Source organism: Podarcis gaigeae (genome assembly GCF_964106915.1).
Source record: "Podarcis gaigeae genome assembly, chromosome: 13".
Taxonomy (NCBI): domain Eukaryota; kingdom Metazoa; phylum Chordata; class Lepidosauria; order Squamata; family Lacertidae; genus Podarcis; species Podarcis gaigeae.
In genome coordinates, this window is record NC_139689.1 from 34,139,835 (window position 1) to 34,162,256 (window position 22,422).

Here is a 22,422-nt window from a genome sequence, read left to right on the forward strand (position 1 = left end):
CACAACCTGATTATGGCTTTAAAGCCACATGCTACTTATGTGATGAGGTACAGAAATTCAGACCTGGAACCTGAAGAGACTAAGAGGATTCTGCTCAGATCATAACCAATCCCATAAATACAACCTTAGTAAGCCTTTGATGGTACACACAGAGGAGCCTAGAAACAGCGGGTAAAGTTTTCAACCATTCCCGCCCCTCCGCCACCCGCCCCATTCAAACAACACTTGTAAAGCCACCAGATTGAATGGTTTGCCTCAGTTCCAGGCATGTGGCTAAAATTATTTGCTGCTCTTTTTAGAAAGTGGTACCTGTCTCCCTCCCTCCATGCTCTACAGAGCTAACAGCAGTTTCAGCGTAAAGGAATGTGAATCAGGGAAATGGGATGGGAGGATGTGGTTAAACCAATCCTCCTGCAGTGCTAGTTCCCTCAACTTCAAAGCAACAGTGTGAGGCTGCTAATTAGTAACTCCCCCCCCCCCAGTCCACCACAGACCTCCTGCATCATGTCTAGTTTAGCCCTCACACAGATGACTATGTGACTCTCACTGCCTTCCCCACTTCTGAGAGATGTTTTATAATGCAAAATTCTTATATGGGAAGAATTCTCATGTAGGCATTACCACGCACCCTCTATAGATGGCAACATCTAGCAAATACACATACAGTGGTACCTCAGGTTAATTACTTAATTTGTTCCAGAGGTCTGTTCTTAACCTGAAACTGTTCTTAACCTGAAGCACCACTTTAGCTAATGGGGCCTCCTGCTGCTACCGTGCCGCCGGAGCACGATTTCTGTTCTCATCCTGAAGCAAAGTTCTTAAGCTGAAGCATTATTTCTGGGTTAGTGGAGTCTGTAACCTGAAGCGTATGTAACCCGAGGTACCACTGTAAATGTATTTTCCAACTGAAGAGACACTGTGGTCAGCAATACGCCCCATGTTTGTTCATTATCTACAAGCAGCAATAAACCCAAGTGTGAGATCACTATACAGAATACACGTTGCAGCCTTGTTTTCCTGTTTTAGGAGTTTTGCAACATTTGAAGTGGTTCTAAAGCCGGCATGGGACATGCATCCTTCCTGTTTACTACCACAGCCCACTGGCTGCTTATTTATGGTTAATAGACTGAATAGTGAAAAGGATGAGTCCTTGGCTCAAATCGTTCTTCTGCTATGAGCTTAATAGAGACTATGACAGACAATAATCTCTAAGAAAGTTCACTTCTCATGGTGTGTGAACACATTTATTTTGCCCCACAGTTATCCCTGGCCAAACAGGTTAGGTGTGGTTTTGAAATAATGCAAACCCCTGAAAAGCCTCATCTGATCTCTTTTCAACTATCTCACTAAACTGTTTCTAACCTTGGCTGGCTTATAGCTATAACAGAAGTAACATCTTAGGTGTGGTGCTGGTAGTTTGAGCGTAGATTCACTGCATTGGAAATCACAAGTATCTTCTGCCCTAAAGCACGTTTTGGAGAAAACAGCTATCCTACCTCTCTCCTACCAAAGCCACATATTAACATACATTATATTAATGCCAACGCTACATACAAATATTAAGAGTGAAGCGATCCAATGGTCTAATTCAGGTGTCACTACTGCCAAAACTCACTTCTGCATACTCGAGTTCCCTATTTGACTGTGACCTTGTCTGCATTTGTACTTGGCTTGGCATGGTTAAGAACCCATTTAAGCGCCATACTTCCTGATCACATGACCACCTGGCTATTTATCAGGCAGTTTGGGCAAGCCACGTGGGAAGCTGATTTCAGATGTTTCCTCAGCCACGTGGAACCCTGACCATACAGAATAAAATTTCAGTGGCAGCATGTCAGTACAGCAACGTTAGAAACAGCACTCATCCCTATGCTGTTCGGGAGCAACAACCTACATGCGAAAGCTTAACATATAGAACAGGAAAATGGGTTATCACCTGCTAGCAGAGGGAGGTAGTATTTTAAAATATGCCCCATAAACCTATCAATTGTTATTTAAGGCAGTAATAGCAATCACTTGTTATAGCGTCATAAATTTACATGGCACTTTATAAGCATAACACAAGCGGGAAAGCTTCCTTAGCTTTGACAAGTATCTCCGGTCTCACTAAAGAGAAGACAATGAATGAAACACACTGTCAGGAGATGATGGAGGCCATGGGAAGAGGAAAAGGGAGGAGGGCAGAATGCGTGTGGATGCGGAAGGACGGACTTAGCACAAGGGGGGATGCATTCCAGAAGGCAGTATGGGTTAAGAGACTAACAGGAAAACAGAGGCCAAACACAGATAGTTATCATTTGCCAAGTGATAACTTAACACAGGATGAATTTAACCACTTGGTAAGCTGGTTGTCTGTATCATCCCACCAAGGACAGTAAGCACAATTACCATACTGCCTCTTTCCTAGATTGCTGATCAAGTGCAGATGTGTGGCAAAAAAAATTCCCCATCACACGGGAAGACAAGCTGGTATTTTATCACTTAGCAAATAGACATCTGTATTCACAAGATAAAAGCTGTGTTGGCATGAAGAAATGGTTCTTCCCCAGCAGTAACTGAAGGTGTGTATGTTACAGTGCACAAACATTATTCCACTTTATTTGTGTGATGCCCAACACTAAGGTATCACTTTCATGAGCCACTTAAGACCAAGAGCAGCTCCATTCAGTCCCATCAAAATGTTACCAGCCTGTGTTTGAAGTCTCAAGGCCTGGAAACCTGCTTCTAAAAATGAAAACTGAAACACTTGGGAGGCCGAATTCTGGTTCTTATTTATTTGTTTGTTTAACATAAGGAAATTTAAACCCGGAAGACAATTCTGCTTGTAGTATTAAATCCAGCGCCTCTGGAGCACAGAGCTCTAGTTTTCAGTAAACAAAACAAGATAGCTGACAGAAGGTCAGATGCAAAGCTGGTCAGACTCAGAAACAGATATTTTGCCAATATCATAGAATTAGTGCAAAGTGTGCCGGACAACCTGCCATGCTGCACATTCTGGAAGCCAAAGCTTCTCCCCACCACCACTTTGTCTAGGGCACAGCTGTCTCTTACTCTCCATTCAAATCAATGCAAACCTGGTCAGTTCATCCCTCTGTGAATTTAGAATTGGACCTGAAGTTGGAGGGTCACAGAAACAGCTCTCCCTGCCCTGTTCCACCCCCACTGTTAGATGGGAAAGTGGCACCAAAGATCTTTTCTAAATAAATCAGGCTTGATTGTAAAACTCAGGCCAATGACGAGACACAACCTCATTAGCATTGATTTTAAAATAAATTATTGAGAGTGCCTTTCCCACCCACTCCCACCCCTTGCCTGCTCTGTGGATCTGTGAAGGAGAACCGTAAATGTTAACTTATTACAATGACTTTAAAAAAAATGCACACACAGAGAAAAGTAGAGGAAAAAACCCTAACAATAATTGAACAATCAAAGCTCGATTAATATCCTTCCAGGCAATGCTATGATGTGATAAAGAGAGTAAATGGAAAACACAGGGTTGCTCATCCTTTGCTGAACAGTGGAAGGGTTAGGCCAGTTTTTTCAGGCTTCGTGCTGACCAAACTAAAAGAGTGCTGCTGCCAACCCTCAACCATCTCTTGAACCTGGCAGACCTTTTCCTACTAGTGGCGGAGGCAGCAGGAATCACCTCTAAAATGGCACAGGCCATGCATATTACATTCAAGCTCACTCTGGGACATCTAAGCCAAGGGACACCATTTAGAGAATGTTTTGGACCTCACGTGATTGTTCTTCAGGAGAACCCGTATCTACAATCAGCACACTGAGCGACTACAATACAAAAAATAGTTTGTTTTAAAAATAATACCACCAAACACCAACTGCTTCTCTGCAGTTTCTAAATACGTTGGTACCTCGAGTTACATACGCTTCAGGTTACATATGCTTCAGGTTATAGACTCCACTAACCCAGAAGTAGTACCTCGGGTTAAGAACTTTGCTTCAGGATGAGAACAGAAATCGTGCTCCGGCGGCACAGAAGCAGAGGGAGGCCCCATTAGCTAAAGTGGTGCTTCAGGTTAAGAAGAGTTTCAGGTTAAGAACGGACCTCTGGAACAAATTAAGTACTTAACCCGAGGTACCACTGTATATCAAGAACTCCTTCTTCCAGCTTTGAACTATGTGCTATGGGCATGCCACAGTACCCCCTTGCAGCCATGAGGATACTATTTAGAGCATAGCAGGTCTCTAGAAATAGCACATGTGTTTAGGGTGAAACCTGAAGGACAATATCTACAATAAGTACACTCTCGATGTGAGGGAGACCAGAAAGGGGCTACAATTTAGCAGAAAATTCAGCAAATCTCACACACATTTCAATGGAGCTTATGCAAGAGAACTTCCCATTGCATTCTTCTTTTGAGTTTCTCAATATTGTTCATTTATTTGCTAGGTCTGCATCATGATCATCCTCTAAGGAGCCCTTGGCAGTACATAGAGGTGAATCTGGGAGGCCTCCCATCTAGGCAACTGACCAAGTACAGATGAGAACTTCATCAGAACTATTAAGCAATTCTTTTAACACAGCATTCCTCAACCTTGTGTTCTCTCTATGTTTTGAACTTCAACTCCCATTAGCCCCAGCCAGAACCATGTCAGAATGAATCCACATATGACCAACCCTTGTGGCTTTACCATTTGATTTACAGACACTACAAAAATCCAAACGTTGGTTGTGAAAATGACCAAAGCAATAAGCAGCAAAACAGGGAGGAAGAGAGCAAACAATATGTTAGATGGATTCACACGGTTGGGAATTGAGCAGCAGCCTCTAAAAGCTTCTTGTGGGCAAGAACTGGCTCTTGGTTTGAGGGGGTTCTCTGGTGCCCCCCCATTGGTGGATCCTCTGGTTCATCCCTACCTATCTGTTTCCATGTTTATTGGCTCTTCTCTGATGTACCCTGAAGTATGCCACTGTAATTGCCCACAGTGCTCTGGAGTGAGGTAGTGTCAGTTCAGAATGCTATGAGCAAATATAATGGCAGATGCAGTCTTCATTGAAAGATTGATGGGAAATGGGCCTAGGACAATGGCTGCATTGGAAGCGTGCCATTAGCAGCTCCCAAAGATGCCAGCTGTTGGTCCTAGGCCTGGTTGTGGGAAACCTGCAGGGCTAGGTTGGGTATCAGAAGCCAGAGTCACGAGCAGGTCAGCAATAAAAAATAACAGTGTCAGTGAAGCTAACTCTTTATTCAAAGAAACCAAAACAGCACATGTCTAATGGTCACAGCAACTCTTCTCAGTAGGTTTTGCCCCAATGAGGCAGTTCTGAGGACTAAAGGTCCCCGCTTTCCCACCACTCTCTAAGGCTCCTACCCCGGTTCCTTCTTTAGAAGCCTAAAGCTCTGCCATCTTGCCTCTCTTTGCTCTGCCCTCTTGATTTTTCTCTGTGTTCTGGGAGACCATGGTGAGAGGAGCTGGTCACAGCAGGAGGGGAAAACTCCCTGGATTCTTACACAGCCTGCCCCATCTTTGTCTCCTGGCCCCACCTCCTCTCTTGCCTCTGAGTCTGAACCACTCTCTGCCACCGCCTCTTCCTGCTCACTAAACCCTGTTGCCTCTTCAGCTTCCGACCTCTGCTCCTTCTTCTCCCTCTGATCACTCATCATTGCCCCACCACCAATCCCCTGGCTCTGAGCCTTCTTTCCTGGGAGGTTCTCCTGGGGATTTGCCAGCTGGTGCCTCTGACCATTCCTCTGCATCCAGCCAGTCAATGACTTCGGGGACTTGAACAACCAGACCCAAATTCATTACTGGAATTCTCCCTTCCAGGGTCCCTGAGGACAGTTATCCAACACAGAAGAACAGCAGGCATAGTGTTCTGTCAACCAAGCAAGCGCAAAAGGCTGTAGCCCTTAGGCTTAGACTAACTACCAATTGCTGGGCCCATGGTGAACATCCCTTATGTTTTCTTTGCCTGAAGAGGGTCCAAAATCTGAGCACACATAGACCTTCAAAGGTAGTGTTTACTGCATCTTTTATTTTTTACACTTTGGTCATTTTCACAAGAGAGTCTCAAGAAAAGGCACTTGAATTTCCCATGACTGTAAAACATAATGGAAAAACTTGGTGAATCCAGAGGCTTCATACAACCAGTGGAAGGGTCCAAGTTGCACAGATAGTATCAAAGAGATCACTAGGTTATGTCAGGTTATGAGGTTCTAGGTTTAAGTTTTAGAATCCTTAACATGTTAGAAAACACTGCCCATCAAATTCCTTGTCTCCTTGAACAAGGTTAGTGAGCATTTGGCCCTCCCTTGCCAACAGCTCAAATTGCTCAGCAAAGCTGTTTAGCTGAGTGAACCCCAGACATTCCCCCAAGGAGATTCTTCTGTCTCGCCTTCTCTCTGCTTTACTGGAAACTCCATAAGTCTTTTCATCTCAGGCTGCTGTGCAAACTGCATTAGCAGAGCTTTCTTAATGGGTTCAGGGCAGTTTGCTGGGTCTAGGTCCTTGGCCCCAAACAGAGCCAAATTTCACCAGAAACGTCTCCTCAGCTGCCTCCATGTATTCTCTGCATTGTTTTGAAATCAAAGAAGGAAAAGAAAAGGAAGTGTGACACCAAAAAGAACTTGGAAAATTATCCAAGAGTTTTCTAGTCCAACCTGTCTTCCCAGAAGGAGTATGTAGGACTTAATTTCAGCTGGACTTCCCCAGATCTAGCTTGAGAAACTCTTTTTCATGTAAAAGGGCTCAGCTATTGGATGTGATGCATAGTAAGAAATGCCTAGCCTAGCAAATGTACCAAGTACCTTTGCCTTAGCATTGCGAACCACCACAAATGGCCACCAAACACCTGAGGTGAGAGCTAAAATTTCTGGACTAAAGACTGCAATTTTAAGAAAAGCCAGAGGCCAAGCTCCAAGCTAAGTGTTGAAGAACCCTGATTCTAGTGATGCATAACTTAATAATAGTGATATTTATGAGCAATGGGCAGGTTCACACATGAGAAGTCATAACTCAAAGACTGCAACACTGAAGCAACAGTTTGCATAGGTTAATGCACCAACAAATAATATACTTCCATGTTGCCATAAATACAGTGCTTTTCAATCATTTCTATTCCTACAATCAGCTGCAAGGCATCAAGCGATGAGCAATCCAAGCCACAGGACACCAAGCCATGGGTGTAGTCTATGTGTGAACCATCCCCACTTAGGGTATGCATGCACCAATGTAGTCACTGTATGTTGTTCTGGGAAGAGACAATGCTCAATGGCAGGATGCATGTTTTGCATGCAGAAGGTTCCCAGATTCAATTGCCGACATCTGTAGAAGGCAGCTGCCCACTCTGGCAGAGAACAGCCCTCCAGGAGTTAAGACAGAGCCTCTTTCATCTGCTACCTGATCTTTTCTACCTGGATATGCTTTCTATGCAAAGACTTCCAGGGATTTTACCTGGAACCTTCTGCATACAAAGTATGTGTGCTAGGATCCTCCCACAATGAAGGATAAGGAGGTAAGATTCTTCTTCTTTGCTAAACTATACACTGAGCAGGTTGTCCTGTACAATGCAGGGGTGCAAGTTTTAAGTTGCCTCAGTCAGGGCTTTGGCCGCAGGCTGAAAGAGTGGGATCTAAGGCAGACAACTTGAAGGATTGCAGTTGAAACATTAATATCATAATTAAATGCCAGGCTTTCCCAGTTGCACAGTGCCCCTAAAAGCTTTTGATGGATGGAAGCTTTCAGGAAAGAAGCCATTCACGTTTTAACTCAGGAAGGTGCTGCCAGCAAACTGCTCACTGGTCCGGCTTCCACACTAAGGCTGAAAAACAGACTCAATATGCCCTCCAACCTGACTTCCTTCACTCTTGCCCACCCATAATATGTGCGTGTGCGTATCACAGAGGACTGTTCCTGTGTAAGGTACCAGAAAAAGACCAGTTTAAGACTGCAAAACAAGCATGCACTGCATTTAATTATAGTATTGGTGCTGCAATCATGCCACTTGTTTAACTTGTATTCCACAAGTTCAGCCTATTGCCCAAGTATCTGTTAAAAATCTGTTTAAAAAATCCACCTCTACATTGTACTGGGCGACCTGCTCAAAGAGGAATGGAGTCCAGATATAAACCCTGATTTGCTAAAGACAGATCCATACTTAGACTACAAGCAAACACCAGAAGACTGTATGGCATAGAAGTTTATTTGATAATAAATGTCCAAGTTCTTAAGGTCCACAGGGCTCTTTTTCGATATTTTCCTACAACAGTCCAAACCATGGGTTGGGAATCACTGGCCATGGAACAAATTACCGTATACTTCCCAGGTCTCCTAATTTGACATGAGATGTCATTTCCCACTGGCCACACACCCCTGTCAATCACCTGATGTCAGGGTCAGGTAAATACGCAGCCACAAAGAAACAATGGGGAGCTTTCACTTGCTACAGATGCTTTCCAAATACAGCTTGCATTTGGTGCTGTTTAAATTTGGCATCAAATGTAAGCCATGCTGCTGAGGTTGGGTCTACTCAGGAGCTCCCAAGAGAATCCAATGTCTACTGAAAGTAGATTGCATCTTTGCAAGTGTGGCTGTTTGCATTTGGCACTACTTACAGCTATAGCTGGGCCAGGGATCCTTACTGAGCATCCTGTGTTGTCAAGTGATTGAAAAGTGGGCAGCCACCAACAACATCCCTGTATATTCCGTGTACCAAAGCAGCCAATCAAGGCACAGTGATGACTAGAATGCCACAATGACATCACAGGGACATTCAGGAATAGGGAATCTATGAATCTCCAAATCCCAAGCAGCATGGGTAATAATCAGGAGTGATGGAAATTATAGTCCAACAGCATTTGGAGGACCATAGATTCCCATTCCTGAATTACCAGGTGCAGAACACCAACACAAGGTCCTGGAAATTACCATCATGCCCTTCTTGTGAATTTCCTTTGGGTAACTAAAATACCATACCATCAGGGGATAGGAAATTGTGCAGAATAAACCACTGATCTGAACCAATGTGGCAATTCTGAAAATTCAGCAGAGGTTTTGTTTGTTTGTTTTTTTCTGTCTGTCTGTGTGAAGTATGGGCTGTTGTTGTTCTTTTTTATTATGGAAATAAAAATCTCAGTTGTGGTTGAGTGTTTCTTTCATTCTTTTTTTAAGAATGAAAGGAAGTGAGACTGGGATAGAGGAAGGAGAGAGACAGAGAGAGAGAAAGATAATTTCCTCAGCAAGTCATCGTCGCTAATGAAGTTTTACAAAAACAGATACAACCAAGGAAAAATAAAATTTCACAGGTGATAAATTTTTCCAATTTCCGAGGCAGAATTCGATAGGATTGTTAAATTAAGAGTGAAGGTGTCTGTTAGGAGGCAACGAACAATGATGGGTAATTTTATAGAGTGGAAAATTGAATCAAATTGCAACATTAAAACACAGCTCCTTGGAGGATCTGCCCCGTATGCAGGCCTGCTCCACTACATCGGTGGGAGACTTGGGGGAAGGGAAGGAAAAATGGCTTGAATGTCTAGCTGCAAGCTACACAGAGACTTGGCTTCAGAAGCTTTCAGAATCATTGAACTTGAAGATGGAAGTGGACAGGATGCTGGAGGGAAGAAACAGAGAATCTCCCCCTGCCAAGTCACTGCTCCAGCTATTGGGGGTTTTCCAGACCTAGATCTGTGCCACTTCTCAAAACTACATGAAGCAACAAGGAAGTCACTGCCTTGAGGCAGGTTCAGAGTGCCTTGTCTTCCTCTCATTTTATAAATTATATGGTGACACTCTTTTGCCCTGATCTAACAAATGCTGAGACTGTTTGATATAGTACAGGCATACACCTTCCCCCACTTAAGCATGTTCTATTTACATGCAGTTTTAGGAAATAAACAGACAGACAGACAGACAGACAGACAGAGAGACTCATACCAAAAAATGGCAGCAGAGAGCTGGAATCCTTGTGGCTCATGGGGAGACCTTCCCTGGAGCCTGAAGAGGATGTCAGTGAGGGCAGAGGAAGCCCCATAGAGACCTGAGGGCACAGCAGGGCTTTGCTTAGGCTGCTCAGCCTCCTCCAGCAGAGCTTCAACTCTAGTTGAAGAGAGAGTTGTGCAGAGAGAGAGCAGGAGAGCAAGGAATTCTGGTGTGATCTGGCCTGATCTGCATCCTCCTGGACTAATGTGTAAATCAGAACAAATTACTTTTCGCACTACTCCAAATTTTGCAGAACAAAATTCTCCAAATACACTTTCTCGCCTCAAAAACTGTGCTTAAAAACATGGATTTGGAAATAAAATAGAAATGCATATTTTGTGAAGATATTTAAATACGTATATAAATGCAAATTCTTATGCAATTTTTATAGTAATAGTTTAACGTAGAAAAAGGGCAAAACTGACTGAATTAACATTTTATGATGGAACACTTAAAAATGGACATTGAATACAAGCAGACTGATCTCTCCCTCTCTAACTTAGCGCAAAGCTACTAAAACACATGCAGCTGCAAATAGCTCTGTATTTGGCAACCTTTCTCTACCCGTACCTTATATGCTGTAATACCTTGTATTCCTGCAAAGGTGCAACTATCACCGCCTAGGGTCAGAATCAGAAAGGATAACCAGACCTCTTGCATCATGAAATCAACTCAAGAACTCCTTTGAGGAAGGCCAATCCACAGAACAAGTTGAAGACAGGGAAACATTTATGCCTACACTATTCCTTTTAGTACAGAACACCCCAAAGTCACCTCCACAACCTGAAGAATAGGGACCCCAAAGGATCCAGCTAGAAGCTGCCACCATAATGCAAAGAGCTCTCACTGCAGAATATTATGACCCACAGACCTTGCATTACTCAATGAAGGACTCTGATGAGAATGACATTCAGACTGTGTGCTCAAGGGAGAACCATCCAAATGTAATTTGGGGCCCTCCCAGTTGGAAGACACAGCTCTGTTACCATTCTTTGACTCATGAGACCCCTGCAATATCTCTGTCTCCTCTTTCTCACAAAAGGTAAAGACTACAAAATAAGGTGAGGGCACTTTAACCAGCTGGCCAGTCCCTCCAGCGAGGTGGAGCATTCCATACTTTGGGTCTTGTCAACCTACATAAGGTTTCAGTTGGTTCTAGCTTCCTGCACAGCAAACAATTTCTATAGCTGTCTCAGGAGCTGGCTGTGTTCACACTCTTATTTACTGTGCACTCCTTGTGTTTCCAGTGCTTGGCTTTTAATCTGTGTTCACACAACATTATCTAAATGCATAATATCCTTTCCTTTGTTCTAAGATACTACTGGTTGATATGTTGATTCTAAAACCAGCTTCAAAATGATTGAAGACCTTAAGCTGTTCCTAATTTTTCTCTAGTCAAGGTATGAACACCTTTGCATAAATTAAAATATTTTCCCCCTTTTTAATATTCCCTAGTGTGTACACAGCAGCAACCAGAACTGTGAAACACATCAAAAAAGCACAAGTTCAATGTTCTCTAAGGCGACAATGTGAACACAATCCATGCCAACCAGTAGGGCTCCCCCACCTGGAGCTGTTCAACATCCTGTTCTTGCCTTGGAGCTGATGCTGCCTGCTTATCCCACAGGCCCCATGCTCCCATGGAACTGCCTCATCCTAGTCGTGCTTCCTCATGAAGATATTTGCATGGAAGTACTTCCCACACCAACTAAGACTCCAGGAAGGTTGGGGCCACAATGACCAGGTATATGTGCCACGGTATCAGCCACAATTTTGCTGGTATATCTATTTTATTGCCTACTCCTTTGTTCAAGCTCTAGTGATGTAGCTGATTCAGCAGTCTTGCCCATGAATCTTGTCCTCTGATAAGTCATGACCTTGCCAGTGAACTATAGTGATGGGACTGTGTTTAGATAGGTGGGAACTAGGGCTGGGCAATATATCAACGTATCGTCCAAAACTGGTTTAAAGTTCACATTGTGATAATGTTTCATAATATTTGAGCTGGCAATATATCACAAATCACAATGTGTGTAAGGGCTAAGCAATATCTGGTTTTCAACATCGCGATAAATCACCAGCGAAACACTGCAATGTTATCAGCAGCTAAACCTCACAATATCACCAGCTAAACATTGCAATCTACCACAATATCTGAAATAAGGATGGAACTATACAGAGGTGAACAGGACAATGTCCTTGCAACTGCTATGGGTCTAAAACAGATAAATGACAATATTGTCAATCATCACACACTCAGTTTCATCACCAGGCAAGCCAAAATGCATCCCAACAGGACTTTTGGTTTTGAGCTTGGCTACCAAATGGTGGTATTTAGGACAATCCAGACTACAGCGATGAGTCATAGTGGATAAAAATAATCTGGGACTGCCAGACCACCAGCAGGCCTGCTAGGAGGCAGAAGCAGCAGTGGCAGAAACAGCTTGCCATAACCATGGTACATGTCGGTAGTAGTGGTGACAACCTGCAAGGCCTGGCAGTGGCAGCACAATCATGGTGGCCTGCAAATCCCTGTGAAGGAAGTGGGAGGGGGCAGCAGTAGCAGCAGCCTGCAAGGCCTCACGGTGGCAGAAGAAGCAGTGGAAATTTGTGAGACCTCATGGTGGTGACGGGAGCTGGTGGCAGTAGCAGTGGCAGCCTGAAAGTAGTGGTAGCAGTTGCCAGGACATCGTCCTATTCACCTTTGTGTAGTTCTTTCCTTATTTCACATATCGTGATATATCAATATATCACAATGTTTAGCTGGTGATATATCACAATATTGAAAACCAGTTATCGCTCAGCCCTAATGGGAACAGGATAAAAGATCAGATGATGAAGTTGCCTTCTCATCCAATTATCGGAGAGCAAATGCCACTATACAACCCCCACCCATCAGAACATAATGCTTTGCTGTGCACAACTATCTTTGGGTTGGATTTGTAGCCCATTCCATCCATGTCAATGTGAAAGCTTGCCACTCATTATCAATTCTCTTGACAGGATTTCCTCTGCAATCTGGGGAGGGATCAGTTTGCATGCAGAGGAAATGCCAGGACTCAAACTTATCTGCAACTCAAGCTTTCCAACCAGAAGGTCACTGTGTATGGAGGCTGACTGTAATGACCCCAGTAGCAAGGAAAAGACACGCTGTACCATCCAGAGACACTCTTGCCAGCAGAGAAACATTAATCTTTTTCTCCTGCATAACCTTGGGGACTTCCTCCTATTCCAGGAGTGGTCTAGAACTAGGAACAGGATGCTGGGTGGAGTTGATCCCCCCACGCCCCGCCTCAGTCTTTGTCAGGGATCTTGTTGGATGGGTTTTGCTCACACTCAGGGTCAACATATTTAAGGTCAAGAAGAAATTTCCCTTCATTTCAGGCCTCTTATTTAAGTCATTTGCAGCAGTTTGCTCTGTGGGTACCTTTCTGTAATACAGTTGTGGGCACACAAGGATTGTGCATTCTAGTGTACTTGTATAGAAAAAAGTGGCTATTTCAACTGTTTGAACACTGTTCACTCTCTCTCTTTTGCTGTTTAGTCGTTTAGTCGCGTCCAACAGAAAAACAAGGCTGCAACGGAAAAAAGCATCAAAATTTCATTCTGATCTGGCTGTCAGCTTCTGTGTGCTGTAGGAATGTTTCAAATGTAAAGGGCTGCTGAAAATATGCAACCTCCAATGGGATCCTGCTGTACACAAGCAATTATAGAAGATCCACTGTTCTCGGTAACCATCTGCAGAGACTCGTATGCTGATTTTGCATGAAGGTAGCAAAAGCCAGATTGGTAGAGCAGATCTGCTGCTCTGCTCTGTGTACATTACGCACAATGGAAAGGCAATGTGAAAAGCTAGGCTGTTTTCCCAGATTGGCCATCCACACCTGAACAGAAGGGTGAATGGGTATACTATTCACATCAAAATGGTGTTATGAGTTTTGCTGTCTTGATTAGCATGAATGGGGCCTATCACTATGGTTTCACCTGACAGACTAATGGGTAATCAGGGGCTTGACAAAAGATGGCTAATGTTTTTTAATGACCAGGGATGTTTTTCTTAATAGCCTGGTAATCTCTCTCCCCTGCCTTTAGAATACAATGCCCATCCAGAGCTAGTAGAAGGGGTAAATAAACAATTTGTAAGGTTTCAACCTAGAGAGAAACAAAGTGCTCTCTGTTTATTATTATTATTTATTAAATTTGTATACTGCTCTATAACTGTAGGTCTCTAGCTGGACTGGAATCAGCTGGGGAGTTGCAGATGTTTAGGATGTTGCTTTGTTTGCTAATGTGATGCAGGATTAGTAGTTTTGCTGCCTTTTGTAGATGTCTAATATTTCCAATGACTCCTGCTTGTAAATAAAATAAAATAAAAGATAAGTATTGCCCTTTTTGTAATGGTATGTACCAGATTGAACTCAAAGGGATGTTTGACATCCAAAGCTGTTTATTTTTTGAGTCCACAGGTTTTCTGTGCAAGCATAGTATTTGGTATTGTGACACAAAATTCACCATACCATTAATCTCAGATTTCAAACAAACACAACAGTTCAATTCTACCATCCCACACTCCTGCTCTTAAATCTAATCTCCACAGCCAAGCCTCAAAAGTAACTGAATCTGCACGGTAAGGAACCTGCCTTCCCCTTATGAAATGACAAAAACAAAATGAGTAGAGTCCATGCCGGTTCCTCAACTACAGCTCTGATTCATTTCCTGCCCGCTAATTGTGTGCTGCAGATGACACAAAAGTAGGAGTTGACTGCAAAAGATAGAGAGAGAGGAACATGTATCTCAGGAAACTGGAGAGCTGAGCAGACAGAATCCAAACCAGGTACTTGTTACCATTGTGCCCATGGTGGCTGATCCCTGCTCATGGTGGTTTGGGTGGCCTGTGAGAGCAGGAGTTGCAGTTTTCACAGCACTTAGAAAAGCACTGTGTGATGAGTGCAGAACATGTGAAATTTCCAGATTTTGCTATTCTTTCTTCCCAGGTGAACTAATATTTTCTAGTTGAGGCAAATTGTTGAGTTTTCTATTCTAACCAGGGATGCCAATGGTAGTGGTGGAAGGGGCTTCAGCCCCCTCAATATTTGTGAGGAGGGGGCCAAGCCCTCCCATTATTGAGGGGGCTGCCATACCCGCCACCACTAGGCAAGCACTTGCATGCTTGGCAGGATGCACGGAGAGTGATTTGCATCCCCTGCCACTGCTGGGCAAGCGCTCATGCTGGTGGGATATATCACATGATGATGGGCCCCCTCAATGTGGGGTGCAAGTTGGCACCCCTGATTCTACCTGTTCTACCTGCTTTCACTTGCAAACTGACATGGGATTTCATCTGCATAGTAATGTATTCTAGGCAGAAGTTATGTTCTAGACAAAAGAACTCTCGACAAATGGGCACTCTTGTACAGTACTCTGAAATACAAGGGCAGGAAGAGATTGTTACAGATAGCATGAGCACTATTGGGTCATCCACACTTCCCCTTGTCCTGTGTCTAGAAAGCACAGGTCCAATCCTGTTTTCTGGAAATCTGTTAGAACGGGCAATACAGGGTATGTGTATGAATCCTTCCCTCCCTAGGCCCTCAGCCCAGCTCTTTAGGCTCATTCTCTAACCAATGCATATCAGGGGTACATGTTTTCTGGTGTTGTTCACACAACGCTGTCCTCATCCAAGTGGCAGCTGACACTCTACAGCCCCACCCCGCCCCGCCCCAATTTAATTCAAACTTTTCTGATCTGTGGATAATGCAGTAAGGAAAAAAACACAATGTAAAATTGCCTGTTACCCAACTGTGGACATACTGAAGGGCAATGTGTGCGTTGTTGTTTTTAAAGCATGCAATGATACTGTCCTGGGTGCCACCTATCACCCATCTATTCTTTACTTTCATTAGCCCTGGTGCTACTAAGTGGGCTGCCAGTGAGGCTGTGCGTAACACACACTTTAAAAAAAAGCAAAACCCATTGTTTTGGCCAGGTCTGGTATATCAGAAAACTTGAGTCTATTTTTTTATTTTTATGGCTGCACGCATAGGTAAACATATGCCTAGAATTGCCTTTAGGTTTCTGGAACTCGGGTGTGTGAAGAAGTACTAATTGGCAAGTGGTGGGGGACAACAATACATAGTGGGAATACATTACATCAAGCACTGCCCACCACTGTGGAAGGGGAACATTCAGAAAGAGTTCAACTGAAGGAGCTCATGTGCGGCCCACATACACATTAACACTGTGGTGTGCACACAGCCTCAGATAGATGGACTAATGGTTTGAGTTGCCATACAAAGCAGCTTTATATGAATGAAAGCCTGCTAACCTGGAAGAACTTCATAAATGCAGTCATCGCTCTGTCCGTCATCCTCATCTTCCTCCAGGTCCAAAGAGGTATCCTGATGATGTGTCACATTGGGGGAATCAAAACTGTCTATGTCATCATAGGCCTCTTCTTTGATATTGTCGTCGTCGTCGTCCTCGACTTCCTCACAGGGGATAACTGAGGACTTAATATCTGGGAGAAGAAGATAAGAAGGAAAATACATGACACACAAAGGAAGAGAAAAATAAAGAGAAAAAGGGAAATGGACAGCACAATTAGATGCTGATGTTCCTTAGGGTAAACAGTATTATTTTCAGCTGGCAAGATGTGGTCTGAGCGAATGTCGATGGAGGTTTGTTAAGACAGATTATTAAATTCGTCACATGTCCCGAGTGACCGAAGAACCAACTTCTGCCCTTAATTTGAACTAAGAGGTGCCATAACAAGAATGCTCTGAATATGCCTGAGTTATCCTCTTCCATGAAGCTGTAGATCTGGACCTGGCAAGTACAGCTCTTGTCTCAGTGAAGCATGGTTTGACTGTATCCCTCCCCACCCCACAATATCCTAGTGTCCGAAACTCAGGGAGGCTGACAAAGCACTTAAAGAGTATTGAAACAGGCAAATTTAAAAACAAAACCAGAACAAAAAACCCTGAACATTAAAGCCCCAGTTTCTCCACTAGCTTAATCTCTGCCATAACAACAACAGCAGCAAAGTGAAGTATGTGTGTTTCCCAGCTCTTTCCCCCCATAGCGGTTCACAGCAACATGGCTTTATTAGTATCAAGTTAGTGTCTGTTTGTGCACACACTAGGGGACAGGGTGGGAACCTCTTTACCCTTTTAGAGCAGTTGCATGAACCTATACATTGAAACTGGGAGTATCATCACTGCTTTTCTAGAATGAGAGGTGGTAGGTTTAAAGCTGTAAAAAGTAGCACACCCTATATAGCCTGAAAGTCCTAACACTAGTCAGCAGAGGTGTGGTGCTAGCTGGCTGAGGTTTATCAGAGGTGAATGAGAAGTATTGTACATATGACCATAGGCATTAGTTTTCTTTTGTGATTACTACTTTATATGCTCCAGAACGGGATCAATTTGCTTAGTTCAGGGATGAGGAACTTCTGGCTTTCCAGATGTTGTTGGACTCCAGCTCCCATTATCTATGACAACTGACTATTTTGGTTGGGGCTGATGGGAGCTGAAATGCAACAATATCTGGAGAGCCAGAATTTCCCCATCCATTGCTTAGTGAACCATGGAACAAAATAAAACAAACATATTTACCATTACCATACTTTCAATTGATCAGAGTTCAAGTCAATTGGAGGAAGATGCTTGGGGCGGTGGGGGGGGGGACACCTTGTGCCCTCCTCACCAACTATACCAAGCTATTCTGTGGTATTAGAGCTTCTCTCTTCAAACAACAATACTTCTTGGGCCATTTCTTTTCTGGAGATCTCTGCTTAGCAGGTTGCTTGCTGTGATTTGCTCTTTCTCCCTCCCCTATTGTGGTATGAATTATTGGAATGTGTGGGCAGATATGATTTGCAGATTATTTATCCTTGGAGTTGAGGGGGGACAGCTTTCTGGTGACTCCTAGCTTCATGCGTTTACGTAAGCTGACAAAATGTTAGTCATAACATCTTTTTAAAAAAACCCAGTATCAACACTGCTTTCACACACTGACCAGAAGAGGGTGCTTTGAGAGCATACATCCTTTGCAACACAGAAAGTGGCTTCAGCAAAGCAAGTGTGAGTTTAATTTTTAATTAACCCATCACACATACATACACACATACACACATGCACACACAGCTCATTATTAGGGGTTTATTCTGGCACACAAAACAAGCAACAATAAATAAATAAATAAATATGGAATAGCAAATAGCACTAGCACCTTATAGGCAACAACATCAAAAGGGGATGGGGAGAAGAAGGCATCCTTTGGATTTGAGTCTCAGGACACTTTCACTTTGTTTTATGTAACATCTATGAGATCACACACATGGATTTTGAGTTAATTAACACGAAAGAACTAGCAGCCCCTAGTTTTATATCCATATAAACACTGATGTGGATTAGGACTCACATTTCACTCACAAACAAGGATAGAGAAGGTGGAAAATGTTCCCTTGTTCAACATTCCCATTGTGAGCATGGCATTGTGGTTAAAGGGTGTTAAGAGATAACCAGCCAGTGATTTTCGGTAGGTGCCTTTAGAACAAGATTGCTTCTTCTCCCAGTCTTTTTCTCCTAGCTTCTGGGGAAAGGACTGGGAGAATACTCCCCTTCTTTGTCAAACTTTCCTCAAGTCCCGTGTTACACACTACACACTTCCTCAGCAAAACCTGAAATGGCCCTAGCCCCATGTTGTTCGCGCCTCTTCACCAAGTCACCTGGCCCTCCCCCATTTTTATCTAGATTGTAGGACCTCTAGGCAGGAACTATCATATCTGGGTTGTGCATCGTACATGACCTAGGATCCTGTCAGGGAGGTTAGTAAATTTCAAGTGTGGTTTAATGGAGGAAGTAGAAGAATAGAATGTGTGGAGGGGTTGTGAGGCCCAGGGGCTAGCCCTGCTTCCTGGTGATGAATGCAGTGCATGCACACCTATTTTATCCATACATTTAGTTGTCTAAAGGGGCTCTATAAGCATACAATGAAGTGCATGTAGAGATTCTCCACACAAAGGGGGCAACTCTGACTGGGCCAGTTTCCCCACTTTTGTGGAAGAGCTTTATTTACATACATTGTTATACATGGCAAGCCCTCTATGTGCTGGCCTAAAATATGACCAGCAGGTGGCAGTATGGCCACCCCATGCATCAGCAGTGGGGATGGGGCAAGCCCATGTAGCTTGTGTCAAATGTTCTTTCAGTGTGTCAGTGTGTGTGCATGCCTCTGAACTCCCCAGGATTTATAAAGCATTGGACTTCAAACTAGAAGAGGTGCAAATTGTCACATGACCACAGGAAGTGGTCAGGTAGAGTTGGGCCAATCACCATCTCTCTTCCTAATCCAGCTGACATATTTGCTGCAAGGATAAAATGGGATAACCTTGATGGAAATTGCTTTTTGCCAGGAAAGGAGGACACAAATGTGAATATTAGCAATTAAATAAGTAGAAGAACTGTTGCCTTCTCGCTTCTCACTATCAAAACAATATTAAAGGTTTCAGAAACATCACTTTGGGATCTTCTTTAAATTAAATATTGCCTTTTGTTTTGTGAGCTTTTTGGACAATCTTACCAGTATGCTTATGTGATTTTCTGTGTGAGGGTAAGAAATCATCAGAAAAGCACAGGCACAAATGCTAAGATTCTTGTAAGTAATACAGAAGGAGGGTGATCGGAAGTCTGGAGTTTATACACTGTTTGGCCCTTTGTAGTCAATTCCTGTCTAATTAATTGACATAGTCTAAATAACAGTTAGGCTCATAAATATATGCTCATCAGTTGAAGAATATACAACTTTTGGAGACTGCATTGCTACACTGGAACATCACAGGAGCCAGGTCTTCCTCTGACGTCTTGCATGTGTGAATGGGTCAGCAACCACTACAGACAGAACTTCCTATCAGTTCATATTCCCTCAAAATACAGTGTTTGTCAGTGACAGCAGTACATGCTGGAACGGCTAAGGGAGCTGGGCATGTTTAGCCTGGAGAAGAGGAGGTTAAAGGGTGATATGATAGCCATGTTCAAATATATAAAAGGATGTTACATAGAGGAGGGAGAAAGGTTGTTTTCTGCTGTTCCAGAGAAGCGGACACGGAGCAATGGATCCAAACTACAAGAAAGAAGATTCCACCTAAACATTAGGAAGAACTTCCTGACAGTAAGAGCTGTTCGACAGTGGGATTTGCTGCCAAGGAGTGTGGTGGAGTCTCCTTCTTTGGAGGTCTTTAAGCAGAGGCTTGACAACCATATGTCAGGAGTGCTCTGATGGTGTTTCCTGCTTGGCAGGGGGTTGGACTCAATGGCCCTTGTGGTCTCTTCCAACTCTATGATTCTATTCTATGATTCTATGCCCTCAGCTACAAGTCAACAAGTCTCAAGTTTTATAGGTGGGAATCACTCTCACCTATATCATATGGATTTGTTCCCTCTTAAGCTACTCACCCTTAAGCAGGAATTGGATCTGATCCACCCAGTCCATGGCTTCTGCAGAGCTAACAGCTGTAAACTGCAAAGGAAGAATTCAATACAGTCACTGCAAGATTTCTGCCGTAAGGTCTGTAGCAACTACTAATTTACAGGTGATTGTACTCCATGTGCAAGCCACACTTAAAGAAGCATGCTACTGATTTCAGGGTTTGCCCCTGTCAAGTACTTCATTAAGCATGAATACAGAAAAGTATGCATCACAGACAGAGGTTCCATATTACCCACTAACATCATTTAAAACACATCACTTTTTAGATCTGGCAGTTTACGCATTCGGCTGCTGAATCACTAAGTGATGAAAAAAATCATAAGCATGCACCTGTAAATTAGCTATATATTGTAATGTTTTGGTCTTGTGATGCCCCTCATCTCTACTATTGTCCCATCTCTCTTTCTTGTACATAAAATAAAGCGGAGTTCTACTGACAAGTACATGGTTATTTTGGAATCCCACAAAGACACACGGAGAATTCTCCTGCCCCATTTTGTTTTGCAAACCCTAGACAAATCATTGCAGTAAGTTGGGGTGCACAACTTGTCACTGCTCATATTCAATGTGGTTATTACTGTATTTTAAAAGCAGAATCAAACAACAGGACACAGTCCTAAGATCCATTACAGACCCATTTTTCTATAAGCCACCTTGAATCCCTGTCAGGGAAAAAGGTGAATGAATGAATGAATGAATGGCAAAAATATATTGAAAGCATGTCATATGTTCTTATGACAACTGGAGACAAACCTCCCCTGATCAACTTGTGAACAACAGGAGTAGACACTGAAGCCCCAAACACATGCAATGCGAAAACATACATGTGCTCAGTACCAGTTCATGTAGGCATGTGCTCAGTACCAGTTAACCACTGGTCCTGTTAGCTAGGGATGATGGGAGTTGTAGTCCCAAAACATCTGGAGGGCCGAGTTTACCTATGCCTGAGTTAACGGTTAAGAGACCAAAGCAAAGCTGGCCATACCACGAGGGACCTGTAGGTGGCAACCTATGGCAGTGCTTTGAAGGGGGAGCTACTTCACTCCTGCATGTGTGTGGACTTATAGCTGAGTGAGCTAAGGATCAACGAACGAAGGAGGGACCAGGATACTAAGGGATGGCCAGGTGGCAAGCAGATAGTCTTTCTAGCAGCGGGTAGCTGCTAGGTAGCAGGCTGTGCAGGAAGGGTGAGGAGATAAATAGCAACAAACTCAAAGTACCAAGAGGTAGCATCTGATTCACTTAAAACTGTTTTTTCCTGGGCTGAAGTCAACCTGAGCCATCTTTCCACATGTCAATTGGCTGTTAACATAAATTGATATACAAGTTAGCCCTAAAACCAGAACTCTTGGGTTCTCTTTCCAGTTTTGGAAAGGAATTGGGGAGCGGAGATGAATCGAGCTTGCTAGCTTAGAGTGGGAGGAGGAAAGTGTGAAGGTATTTTCAAATGAAGTCCACAGTGGTTCTTGCTTTGATTGGATTTGTTATGCAAATGTCAAATGCACACTGGCCTGAGGAGAGAGGAAGGCCTCTCCTCTCCTTTCTCTTCCAGGTTTTAACAGTGATCAGAGTGAATGGTGTGGAAGAGGCTCAGAGGCAGTCTAAGTTTCATATATAAAAAAGTACTCTCCAGGTCAGATTGATAAGATTTTGTAGCCAAGTAAGGAAGAGACAATGGCTTGGGTACTGCAGGGGGAGGCTCAAACCCAGTCCTGATACATCTCTACTGGGAGTTGCCCTGACTCCCACCCAACACATGCAGACAGAAGATCTTACTTGTAAGTAAGAAAGAGATATTTATTCAGGCAAGTTTGGCAGGCTTGGCAGCTGATACAATGCTCTGGAGTCATGATTTAGGAGTTCAGGAGCAGTGCAAGATGATCAGAACTAACTGGAAGGGATGAAAATGTCCCAACAAATTTCCCAGCCCTTCTCAATAAGCTTTTAAAGACAAGGCATGACGCCAGAGCTGTCTTTCCCATAGGGCTTAGT

At 43.4% G+C, this 22,422-nt stretch overlaps 1 protein-coding gene and 1 long non-coding RNA gene across 14 annotated transcripts in view; one reads left to right on the forward strand and one right to left on the reverse strand.

Moving 5' to 3' along the window:
* The window catches only part of SKAP1 (src kinase associated phosphoprotein 1), a 344,210-nt gene that overhangs the window by 78,862 nt on the left and 242,926 nt on the right, over positions 1-22,422 (reverse strand). For all 13 annotated transcript variants that reach the window (XM_083709712.1, XM_083709717.1, XM_083709713.1 and 10 more), the window contains 2 exons: positions 20,397-20,460; positions 16,268-16,459 (listed from right to left, as the gene is read on the reverse strand). In XM_083709712.1, coding sequence (XP_083565838.1) covers positions 16,268-16,459; positions 20,397-20,460 — 256 coding nt within the window. The remainder of the gene's footprint in view (positions 1-16,267; positions 16,460-20,396; positions 20,461-22,422) is intronic.
* LOC310830311 lies at positions 8,798-11,688 on the forward strand. The gene is made up of 3 exons (XR_014557572.1): positions 8,798-8,919; positions 9,133-9,266; positions 11,570-11,688. It is a non-coding gene; the product is annotated as an uncharacterized lncRNA (long non-coding RNA).